At 51.8% G+C, this 12,449-nt stretch overlaps 1 protein-coding gene across 1 annotated transcript; it reads right to left on the bottom strand.

Annotated features, from left to right (window-relative positions):
- Positions 1 to 8,869: 8,869 nt before the first annotated feature.
- Positions 8,870 to 9,903, bottom strand: TSPO2 (translocator protein 2). Its single transcript, XM_043449461.1, is given in 5 exon segments — positions 8,870 to 9,064; positions 9,309 to 9,442; positions 9,737 to 9,781; positions 9,784 to 9,804; positions 9,807 to 9,903. Coding segments are annotated over 5 exon segments (492 nt in total).
- Positions 9,904 to 12,449: the final 2,546 nt, after the last annotated feature.

Raw genomic sequence — 12,449 nt, 5'->3', positions numbered from 1 at the left:
ATATACAGGGTAAGTAATATACATGGTCTGTTTGGTAGTGCTAAGGAGAAAAGGCAGAGAAGGGGGACAGAGTGACATGTTTTTTATAGGGTGGCTAGAGAAGAACTTTGAAAAGGAAATAATGAAGAAAAGATCTGAAAAAGCTGAGGGACATCTAAGGGGTAAGTGTTTCAAGGAGCAGAAGAGCAGGTGCAAAGGTCCTGAGGTGGGAGCATTCCTGGTGTGTTTGAAGACCAAGTAGGGACATTTGTGTCACTTGGGAGTCTTAGGAGGTGAGGCCAGAGAGATAAACAAAGGCTAAGTAGGCTGGCATCACCGACTCAATGGACATGAATTTGAGCAAGCTCCAGGAGATAGTGAAGGACAGGGAAGCCTGGTGTACTGCAGTCTGTGGGGTTGCAAAGAGTCAGATATGACTTAGCGACTGAACAAGTACGCTGGGGCCTTAAGGGGCTGTTCTAAGGACCTTGGCTTTTTCTCTGAGTGAGATAGGAAGACACTGTCTTTGAACGGATGAGTCACGTGGTCTGACATATGTTTGTGGGGTCGCTCAGGCAGCTTTGCTGAGAACAGTGTGAAGGTGAGAAACAGCAGAAGCAGAAGGCCTGGGTAGAAGCCTATTGAAACTAACGAGAGATGACGGGGGGCCCTTGGAACAACCCCTGAGCTGGAACAGCCTCAGGAGGGGCTGGATGAATTTTGTTCTTCCCATGGTGGGTGCTGAGCTGGGGCCATGGGTTTTTGTGTCTAGGGCAGTGCAAATATTCTCAGGGCAACAGAAGGTGGGGGTCAGAGTCACCAAGAGGCTGAAAATGAGGAGCCTAAGAATGTTGGGGAACTAGTCTGAACATAGCTCCCAGAGCTAGTCGGGGGTGGTGATGAGAAGGTAGGGGACCCTTTCCATGGTCTAATTAGAGAATAGGAGTCAGCATGGTTGGGGCTCTCTCCTCCAGAGAGTTTTGGGCAGCATGGCACCCTATGAGTAAGATGCCCAAGCATTTTGATCTGTCATAGTTTATATCTGTTGTCCAGGTATAATTGTTACTGGCTCCCTGGTCACTCCCAAAGTGCCCCAGTACAGACAAACTATATGGTCACCTTCCTTATTAGGCTTGTTACTAATTCTGGCATTCTTATCCAGAAGTTATTTATTTTTTTCAGGCATTTTTCCAGGGATGTAAGGCACAGGATAGTGGGAGTAGTGCCTGTGTCCTCAAAGAAAAGGCAGTGATAGCTGATAAATAACAAACACACGTTATTATTATCATTAGCATCTCACAAACAACCAATATTTAAATGCAAAGAGTTTACTTCGTCCTTTCATTAGATCAGCATTTACTGAGGGCTTCTAAGAGCCAGACACTCCTGGAGTAAACACTAAGAATACGGACTCGAATGCTGCCCCACCAGGAGCAGCTCCCAGTCTTACTAGCTTTGGGGGGCATTCGGGCACTCGGCTCTCATCATCACCTTTGGTCCTCACAACCGTCTCACAGGGGTATGTATTATTGTCTTCCTTTTTCAGGTTAGAGCGCTGCATCTCAGAAAGGTGATTTGTATAAGATCACATGAGGATTTAAGTCCAGGTCTTCTGAGCTTAGTTCTACTTCCAGGGCCGCGCCCAGCTTAGCTTTGATGGATGCATCTCTGAAGCGTTATCTCCCACTTCTGGCTGCAGCTACTGGACTAAGAAGAGTAAAATGTCTTGCAGCGGGGAGGGTGGGGAGAGGGAACCTTTCAGCTCGCTGTTCCCTTGTGGGAAAGCCTTCCTTCCTGAGGGTGAAAGTGAAAGTAAAAGTCACTCAGTTGTGTCTGACTTTTTGAGACCCCATGGACTGTATAGTTCATGAATTCTCCAGGCCAGAATACTGGAGTGGGTAGCCTTTACCCTTCTCCAGGGAATCTTCCCAACCCAGGGATCGAACCCAGGTCTCAAGCATTGCAGGAGGATTCTTTACCAGCTGAGCCACAAGGGAAGCCCAAGAATACTGGAGAGGGTAGCCTATCCCTTTCCCAGCAGATCTTCCCAACCCAGGAATCGAACTGGGATCTCATGCACTGCAGGTGGATTCTTTACCAACTGATGAGCTATCATCTTATATTTTGGCTGTAGTGTCTGCCCTAGCGGCTTCCCAGGTGGCACTAGTGGTAAAGAACCTGCCTGTCAATACAGGAGGCCTAAGAGGCATAGGTTCAATCCCTGGGTTGGGAAGATCCCCTGGAGGAGGGCATGGCAAGCCACTCCAGTATTCTTGCCTGGAGAAGCCCATGGACAGAGGAACCTGGTGGGCTACAGTCCATAGGGTTGCAAAGACTCGGACACATCTGAACTGACTTAGCATACACGCACGCACACATGTATGTCCTAGATTGGAAGGGGGGAAAAGATCCGTGTTTATATTCGCATCTCAGATCTCGATTCACTGTGTGATGATGTTGGCCAAATTACTTAGCATCTCTGGATGGTCCTCAGTGTCCCCACCTGTGACACAGGCTGAGTTATTGCTCGTATTCCAGGATGGCCAAAGGGATGAAAATGCGGAATCAGAGCCGGCTCCCGAAGACCTGTAGCGTGGGGATGAACAGTATGGTGGAAATTTTCTGAGTGATGTTGGGAGATGGCACAGAAATGGTCCTCGGCAGAGGACCCAGCGTGTTCCTCTCTGAAGACGCTATCCTTCACCCCTGCCACATCCATACACTGGGGAGAGTGCCCTGGATCTCCCTGGACTGATGACTGACAGTTTCCTTTCCTACTGCTCCTTCCCCTCCACCCCCTTCCCTGGAGGCCCTCTGACTCCCTCTGGCTATTTATGGCATCTCCTAGGGGCCCAAATTCCTGCCTTGTCCCTGGCTTTCCTTTCCAAGCTAGTCCAGTTTCCCTGGCTGGCCCCAGAATGCAGCAGTTAATCTAGGGGGTCGGGTGCCAGGAGCTGGACCACTCCTCCTGCAGCTGCCACTGTCCTCTTTTTAGTATGGGCTCCCCCCCACTCCCCTGTGTTAGCACTCTTGGGTATGTTTCTATCAATAAACTGCTTCTGTAGAGGAGGAAAATGAGAGACAAGTATTTATTTCAGTGGTGTCAGTGGGGTGCTGGGACTTGAACTCAAGTCTGTCAGCCTCCAAGTTCCATGCTTTTCCCACTATGTTATGTTGCCTGGAATTCAGTAATGTGAGAGCTGACACCAGCCCAACCCTCCCTGGGGCTTGATGGGGTTCTAAGCAGGTCACATAAATGAACTCATTTACTCCTCATAAGGATGTTGGGGTAGGTACTAGTATTTCCTTCATTTCACTGGTGGGGGAAATTGAGATCAGAGAGGGTAAGTGGCTTGCCCAAAGTCACACAGCTAGTGAAAACAGAGCTTTGGGCTTCTAGAGTCTTAAGTCCTTACCTTTCAGTCCCGACTGCTATCAGGACCCCTGAGGCCAGGCTCTGAGGGTGGAGGGGCAAGAAGGGGACCAGGGGAGAAGGTGTTCTTGCAGGGAGACTGAGCTCTGGGAGCAACTTGTGTATGAGGGGTGTGTGTGTGTGTGTGTGAAGGGGTATAGGTATAGAGACAGCAGACAGCAGGTGAGTGGGAATGGGAACCCACAAGGGAATTCTCCTACTGTCTTAGGACCCAGCCAGCCCCCCTGTGTCTGGGAGGCGCTGGGTTAGGCCCAGGGCCTGCCTCTCTCGGCCCTGTTTCCCATGGTCATTTCAGAAAACCTTCCGAGGGCCTAGGAGGCACTGAGGAGGAGGTGGCAGGGTCATGCATGGCTCTTCCTCGGGTCTCGGCCAGAAGCCGAGCTGCCCTCACCGGGAAGGGAGTAGAGAGGCCTCGAGGGGGCCGATGGAAAATAGCTGCCTCGCCAGGGGAAGGTTTAAATTCTCACTCTGTGAAAGCAGATACTCGGGAGCCCGCTGATGGAGTGGATGCAGGGCAGCTGGCGCCCCAACAGTGCGTTGCCCCAGAGACCCAGCCTGGCTGTGCCCGCCCCCCGGTCACCACCGAGATGAGGAATACAAACAGCGGGCCGCGGGCACCGGGCACCCCCTGGTGGCCAGGAGCCTGCCCGCTGGCAACCGCTCTGTTGACATAAACAACAGGGGTGTCCAGAGCCTGGGCGGGGTGCAGCGAGGGGGCCCCGGGGCTCCCAGAGTCTGAGGTTCCCTGGGAAGGGAGGAGAAACTCCAATCATGCAGGGCGGAATGGAGTTTCCAGTCTTCTCCGGGGCAGGACACTGTGCTTGGCTGGCCATGCAGGACGCACGGCCCCGGGGAAAAATGGTGACAACCGGGACTTTAGTCCTGGTCACCTTGGTCTTCCATTCCAGCGGCCACTCCCGGCACCACCCGGCCCCCAGGGCTGGCTGGCTCTTTGAGTCTTTGAGGAGCGCGATCTGATTAGAATCATGCCCATTAGGTGACTAATAGTATTCCCCTTTGAAGGGGTGTTTGCAGGGCCAAAGAACCTACTGGGAGAAAGCGATAAACTTAACAATCAACTTCTCAGAGGAGACTTGCAGCCCTCGGAAATGTGCTGGAGCAGGTGCAGGTGGAGCGGGAAGGAGCTCACTGGGTGCTTCTCTGCCCAGGTCATTTCCGGGCAGGCTGGGGGGACCTCAGAGATACAGACACCAGCGGGACAAACGAGGCTGATTAGACACCCCCGTGGCTCCTGGTGTGACAAAGAGGGCTTCTTCTAGCTTGCAGGTTAGAAGAGGGGGCCTTTGTTATGAGGGGTCCTTGAAAGCTTGGTTGGGGGAAGGGGCCTCGGTAGACTCTGCGTGAAGGTGGAGGTGGGCAGTCCAGATTTGAGTGGATGCCCGCCAAAGTCAGGCTTTGTTTGGACGGGTAACTTTGTCACTGATGAAGATCAGCAAGAAAGCTTTAAAACAAAAATATCTTGTGCTGGTTTTCTGAAACTACAAGAAAAGGGAACTCTGGAAAGACTCTGAAACAGGGGAACCCCGGGAGATAGAACAGGTGGAGCACAAAGGAAGCAAGACTTTGGAGCCCTGGCTTGGTCGTGACTGTACTCAAGGGCCTTACGCCTCCACTAGACCATCGCCTCTACCTGCCCATAGGGCAGGACTAATGTTTGTCCACTGGACATACACCTACCAGCCTGCCCACCTCACCTGCCACTGTGTATCCCCATTCTGCAGACACTAGCAAAAGCAGGAAGGAGAAAGGGACTGGGGAGCAAAGACAGGATGAAGATACAGCAGAGTGAGAGATCGCCCTGCCTCCTGGGGTTGCCACTTCACCAGGAGCTGCTCCCCACCTCTCCAGACATCGGTGAAGGGCTTGTCTCTCCCCCACCCACCGAGTGAATCACATTCAGACACCATGTGTCTGCTCAGAGGCAAATGGAAAAACACTGCCCGAGAACACAGAAGCACACACGTAGCTCAGATGGTGGAATCCCAGGACACATCTGGCAAACAGAGGAAACAGCTCCGACTCTATTTAGGCACAGCTCTAGGTAACGAGAGAGGAGGGACCAAGGGCAGTGTGTATTCCAGGCTGGGCTCAGAAGTGGAAGGTTGGGTAGAGGAAGGGCGAGAGGCCAGGCAGGTGGAGGGGTGAGGGGGCGCGGGGATTAGAACTCCCGCTCAGGAACCAGGGAGCTACTGCTGAGGGGGATATTAAGGACAACTTTGGGGTCAGAGGATAAGTTTGAGGTTGGGGATCCTGTCCTTTCTGGCTGTTTTTGCACAAAGCCAGGAAGCCCTTTATTTGGCTCATGCCTTGCCAGGCAGTCAGACTATTCCAGGGCTTGGGACACTGCGCAAATCAAGCTTCCTTCTAGGACCAACATCCAAAACTAGAGGCATGTAAAACTCTGGGCTTGCGGTGTCCACTTGTTCTAGGGCAGTCGGAGTCACATGAGCGACACGGTGCATCTTCTTGGAGATCCAGTTTAATTTCTAGAATTAGTTGGCAACATCAATACAGTTGGTAGCAAGTATCTATAATGCCTACATGAGATGGTAAAGACAATGACAAATATCTCTGGAAGGTCCATATGTTGAAATGGATAAGAACCCATGCAGTGTGACTCCTAAGCATGTCCTTTATCATTTATAAATTTAAATAATTACCTGGATCAATGGAGTTTTCAGTTCAACTAAAAGAAGCTTTAAAAAAACCTGTTTGAGGTGAAGTCAAAATCCATGTGAATGTGTGCAATAAAGCGTTCACCATTTTGTGCCTGTGGCACCGGTCAGGCTGATCCACAGACCCATGGGGAAGGTCATTTAGCCTCTCGGCACTTAGGAAGTCCGGGAAGTACTTCTAGAGTCTCAGGGCAGAGTGGATCTCCATTGCCACATGAGTCAGAACCACGGGTACTCATTAAACAGGTCTCCTCTTAGGACAGCTAACATTTATTGAGCACTTTCTCTGTGCCAGATGTATTCACTCTTTCCTCAGATTCTCTGAGGTCCCCATATTACAGATGACGAAAATGAAGCATAGACAATGAAGTAAATTGTACTGGATTATCAGTTAATGAATGACAGAGTCAGTGTCCAAGCCCAAGTTGATCTGTCTCCAAGGTTGGAACTGCAAACCACTGCACCCTATCTATGGGCCCCCATTCCTCAAGTTGATCTGATTCCGTGAGTCTGGAGTAAGGCTGGAGTCCAGGTCATCAACCAGGGTTCCAGGAGGTCACTAGGCTGCACTTTGAGAGGCAACACCCCCACAGCAGCTCTTCTCAATCTGCTTACACGTTAGAACCACCTGAGAAGTTTCAACAGCTCTGAATGCCCTTGTGCATGCCAAGTTGCTTTAGTCATGTCTGATTCTTTGTGACCCTATAGACCATAGCCTGTGAGGCTCCTCTATCCATGGGGTTCTCCAGGCAAGAATACTGGAGTAGATTGCCATGCCCTTCTCCAATGAATGCCATTCCCTCCCTGAAAAGAGAGGCTTTTTCGGTTGGCCCAGTGTCGGGGCAGGTGTTGGTGGGGGGCTGGTCAGCATTATCTTTTAATGGGACAATGTGTTCATTTACTTAATCAGTTAATCAGTCAAAGATAAATGAACACCTTCCCTGTGCCCTGTGCCGCCCTGGGGCTGGGGCCACAAGGGCAGGTGGAACACAGGCGACCCATGGGCCCCGCTGAGCAGAGCATGCCCAGAGGAGGCGGGGAGGAGGAGATCCCTTCTCACTTGCCCTTCCTCGGTGAGTTCCAGGAACAGCCCGTCTCCTTCTCAAATGTAATGTCCTCTGGCTGTTCCCCCTGTGTGGTCCTTCCCCGCCACCACCCCCCGCCCCCGCAAGGGGTGTATTTGGTCCCAGACCCAGAACTCAACTCACAGAATCTAAGGTTGTCACAGCAAAGGGAGCCCTGAAAGACCATCTGTGCTCGGAGCTCTCTAATTTCAGTGAGCAGCTGAGAGAAGTGCTGAGCGCTTGTTAAATCCAAAGATGCCTAAGCTCACCCCCAAAGTTCTGATTCTTAGGTCTTGGGTAGGGTACGAGGAACATGCATTTTTATTTATTTATTTTTTTGGCTGCCTGTGGGATCTTAGTTCCCTGACCAAGGATTGAACCCAAGCCCCCTGCCCTGGGAGCATGGGGTCTTAACCACTGGACCACCAGGGAAGTCCCTATGCATTTTTAATAAGCTTCCGGATGGCTCTGGAACACCCTCAGTGGTGGTTCTCAGGTGGGCTACACATGAGGAAGTCCTGGCAGTTTTAAAAACACCAATGCCCAGGCGCATCCCTAGAGAGTCTGGTTGATATTTTTAAAAGCTCCTTCCACAAGGCACCTGGACCTTCCAGCTGGCCTTGTTTAGGATTTAGGGAGGCAGCCCTGGGGCCATCACTGCTTGCCACCATCAGGGCTTTGAGACAACAGGAGAAGAAAGCAAGAGGACAGAAGAGAGGAAAATTAAAAAAAGCCATTAGGAAGGTTTAGAAAGGGAAATAAGAGAGAAGCCTGGACAAAAAACTCCTCCTCAACTCACTGGTCAGCACTGAGGCTTACATCTTTTTTCAACATTAGTGTAATTAATATAATTAATTAAGATTAATTATAGAAATTGAAAAAGACTAGTATGACATATATAATGCATAATGTATCATATAACTATTATATATTATATTATTGGTGTAATTAATATGATTAATTAAAATAAATTAATTATAGAAATTGAAAGAGTAGATACACGTATAAATGAGCCACTTTGTTGCACACTTGAAACTAATACAATATTGTTAATCAACTACATGCCAATATAAAAAATTAAAATAAATAAGATTAATATAATATAGAATATATTATTTTATAGGTGGTATATAATATATATTTATCTATTATGATACATAATATAAAATAAGCAATAAATATATTGTTCGACAAGATAATTGGTATCCTTTCTTACTTTATCTTTCTGTGGCTTTTCAGAAACTTTGTTTTTCAAGTAATTAAAAATCTAAGTCCCAAATTTTGAGTGAGGTTTGGCAGGGCATTCACACCTTCATTCACGTGCGTGTGTGCACACACACACACACACACACACACAGAGACATGTCCATTCCCACCCAGCTATCCTGAACCTCACACACTTCACATCATACCCGGAAAGTTAGTTAGGATTTTATTCATTGATGCTATTAATACTAAATTAATTCTTATTAATACAGGACTTATTACTTTGTATTAAATGTGAACTGTTTCCTCCCTCTCCCATGTCTCTGAATCCTAATGGGAAGTGGCACCAGGGGGACCCAGGACAGCGGCCGCATTGGATCAAGTCACCTTCAGGGACTCAGCAACCTCTGGCCACCGCCCTCCCCTCCACAGCCTGCCCGTGGTCTCCTCTGCCCCTACCCCGGCCTCCCTCCTCTCCCCTGATCCCGGCCTCAGTCACTCCTCTCCCCCCGGGGCCGGTCCTCAGGACAAAGGCTGTCCCTCCACAGGTGGTGGGTGATGGCAACGGCCACGGTGAGCCAGGCCAGGTAGGGCAGCAGCAGCAGGGTGGCAGCTTGTTGATGGGGATGCCAGAGCAGAGCCGTGTGCATCACCAGCCCGAAGAGCAGCAGCAGGTGCAGCAGGGCCTGGGCGGGGGCAGGGCGGTCAGGCGGGCTGCCCTGGGAATTGCGCTCGACCTTTCTGCAGCACCCTGGAGCCAGCGAGCCAAGTTCCGGGCGCTCTGTGCGCCCCACGGAAGTTCAGGGCAGCCTGCCCCACCGCCCCGCCGCTACCTGCCTGCACCTGACGGCCCTGCCGCGCTCCCTGCTTCGGAGGCCGGGCGGCCTCCCCGCCCCCTGCCCTGCCCACTGCTGAGCTCTGGCGCCTTACCAGGCCGGGGTGTGGGCTGCCAACAGGAGGATCAGGACATCAGCTGATGGTGAGCTGCACAGCCTAGAGACTGAGGGGCAGCGGCTGCCCAAAGCCCCCTCCCAGGCCCTTCCACACCCGGTGGGAGGCATAGCTGTGGACAGACGGTGGCAGAAACGCTCAGAGGAGGCTGATTCATGGTAAATTGGGCCTTGTGGTTGCCAAGAGGGAATCCTTTGTGGGGTGAAACGGGGGGGTAAGTGGGTCTAGGCATCCTTTGAGGGCAGGGGGGAGGTAAGGGAGGGTGGGCTGGAATCCTAGGCGGGTACAGAGGAGACACCCCGAAAGAGGCAAGATGAGGTCTCATCCCTTTAGAGATCAGCGTGCAGCAGCAATTCAGGGATGGGAGACTTGCTCCCAGCCCAGGGCATGAGAAGCGGGTACTCAGCCTGTGATGGAGTAGATGGTTGTCCACACCAGCAACAACTCTGGGGTGGGCACCAGGGCAGCTTTCTCAGGCTTCACACCAGTCGGGCATCGAGTGATGGATGAGCAGCCAGACAAGGGTGGGCCCCAGGAGGGGCAGGACCACGAAGATGGCCCCTTGAGGCCACATTCTCCTGGAGGAGGTGCAATCTGGGGAGGCAGAGAACAGGCTGATGGTGGCCTTCCCCTAGTCCCTTCCCCGCATCTGCCTGTCTGTCTCCTCCTACCTGACACTCTTCCCCGGCCTGAGCCTCTCATAGGAGGTCTAGTCCTGGACACCGCCTGGGGTCTGCTCCCAGCCCCCTCCTCTGAGCCTACCCTGCCTTCCCCCCTTTCCACATTCCATGGACTTACTTTCTCCACGCCACTCATGCAGCACTCAAGAGTGTCCCGTCTAGGACTGACAACTCCTTTCCAGTGAAAGACTCCTCTCCCTCAATGTGTGTCTGACTCCTGGATCTCAGGTCCAGGATCGCCCATCTTTTCTCCCTCCCACAATGGATGGCACTTGGCCAGGTACATAGCAGGCCCTTGAGGGAGGGCAGTGTCTGAGACTGAACTCAACCAAGCCGACATAACCAACCTGGAAGAACCACGTTTGGAAGATAGGAGCCAGAGAACCCTGGACTTCCTTTCCAGTCCAGAACCAGCCAGCCCCTCTGGCCCAGGCTTATCTCACTATACCAGACTGGAAAACCCCAGGGGCCCACTCTGCCGGAGCTCCCACCCAAATTCAGACTCAGCTGATTGACACTATGGGTTCCTTGCTCTGAAGTTCTCATCTATGCAGAGGGGCTCCGGGAGGTTCCCCCTCCACCTCTCCACTTCCAGAGGGTCGGGGCCACAAACACACATACCCAGATGTCTTGTGGCCTGACCTCTCAAGGGAACAACTGCTTGGTCTCTGATTAAAACGCTGCCATGCTCACTTGTATTTTGTTCCGCGTCTTCCTTTGCAAATGGGGTGAGGCACAGACCGTCCTCCAACAAACGTTATTGTTTAGTTGCTAAGTCGTGCCTTACTCTTGTAAACCCATGGACTGTGGCCCACCAGGCTCCTCTGTCCATGGGATTTCCCAGGCAAGAGTGCTAGAGTGGGTAGCCACGCTCTTCTCCAGGGGATCTTCCCAACCCAGAATTGGAACCCGAGTCTCCTGCATTGCAGGTGGATTCTTTACCATTGAACCACCTGGGTAGCCCCTCCAACCAAGATCCCCCACCCAATATCATGCTTCTCATTTGCCTGTGATATTTCAGCCTCATCCCCATGATTGACAGAATTTGAAGGGGAAAAAAGGTGATTTTCCTCAGTGTCTGGAGTGACAGTCTACACCATCCTCTCCTGTCAAGGGCCCATGAACATGTCCTGGAGGTTCTGGGGACCGGGCTGACCAGCCTGTTGGCCTATGCATCTTTCTATTTATTCTCTGCTTCTCACTGTCTTTTTCTTCACCTTCTGCTTTCCTGTCTCTCTATCATTTCTATTTTTCTATGCAGTGTTGGAGGTTTCCCTACTCCCACCACCCCCAATGCTTTTTTCCTGTTCTCCCCCAACTGCTGGTGCCTTCTTATTTATTTGCAGGCCTGTGTTCCCCTTACGTCAGGCAGCACACTTCCCAGACTGAGTGCCAGTGATGTGTGATGGGTGGAAGGCAGAGGAGGGTGGGGACGGGGAGAAGGGTGGAGCGGGGCTCCCAGCTGGACTGCCTCTCTCCAGTGACTAGGGTGATGGCATTAGCTGGGGAGTCCAGGTTGCTGCCTGCATGGCCTGGAAGGGTTCCTCTCAGCAGAGGGTCCCCTGGTCTACTAGACCCAGTCTCTGGAGGGGCCCCCTTGATGGAACTATTGAGGCGTTGGTGCTGTGTAACCCAACCTCCTGAGACAGCTGAGCCCCAGGCTGCCAGGCTTCTGATGCCTGGCATCGTGCTCTCTGCATCACACGAACCAGCTTTGTGTCCGTAGGGGTGGCAGGGACCCTCAGATGTAACCGGGGTTGTCCCCAGTGAAACAAGCCCCAGCTTTGGAAATGATCTCATAAGACGTAGCCCCTCGTTATTGACTGCTAGCTCGCATGGCCCATCCTGGCTTGGAATCGAACTTGACAGATGTTTCACAAGGCCCTGGAATCTGATGACTCAGAGAAAAAGGCAGCCATCTGTGTGTCTCAGAGCTTTGTCCCCAAAGACTGACTGCTCCCCTCTTCATCTCCCAAAGTCCCAAGCACCTCTTTCCTGCTTGTGCTTTAGACAGGAGGTCCTCTCCCCGGGTTGGCTACTCTCCACCCTTCCTTCACCCCATCTCTCCTCTTTGGGGACCTGGGCACCCCTGGGAGGTATTTATCCCCTCCTCCCAGGGAAGGCGGCGCAGGGGCGGGGGTTGCAGTTTGGGACAAGAAGCTAGAGAATCATTAACTAGGATGAAAGCAGCAGCAGTTACTCATTTTCTATGGGTGATGATCAATGTGGGGCTGGAGGAGAGACCTGCGCTGCAGGAGGCCAGACCACGGTGACAAGTTACCACTTCTGAGTGACCATTCCGTGGTGTGCGCTTTATATTTATTAGCTCAATAATGGCCGTCCTTATCCCTCTCAAGGTAAATATTATCATGTGCCTTTGACAGGCCAGGAAGTGAGGCTCAGAAAGATTGAACAACTAACCTATGATTACACAGTCAGC

The sequence above is a fragment of the Cervus canadensis genome, chromosome 28 (assembly GCF_019320065.1).
Source record: "Cervus canadensis isolate Bull #8, Minnesota chromosome 28, ASM1932006v1, whole genome shotgun sequence".
In the NCBI taxonomy this organism is placed as follows: Eukaryota; Metazoa; Chordata; class Mammalia; order Artiodactyla; family Cervidae; genus Cervus; species Cervus canadensis.
This window is presented reverse-complemented; position numbering and strand designations above follow the sequence as displayed.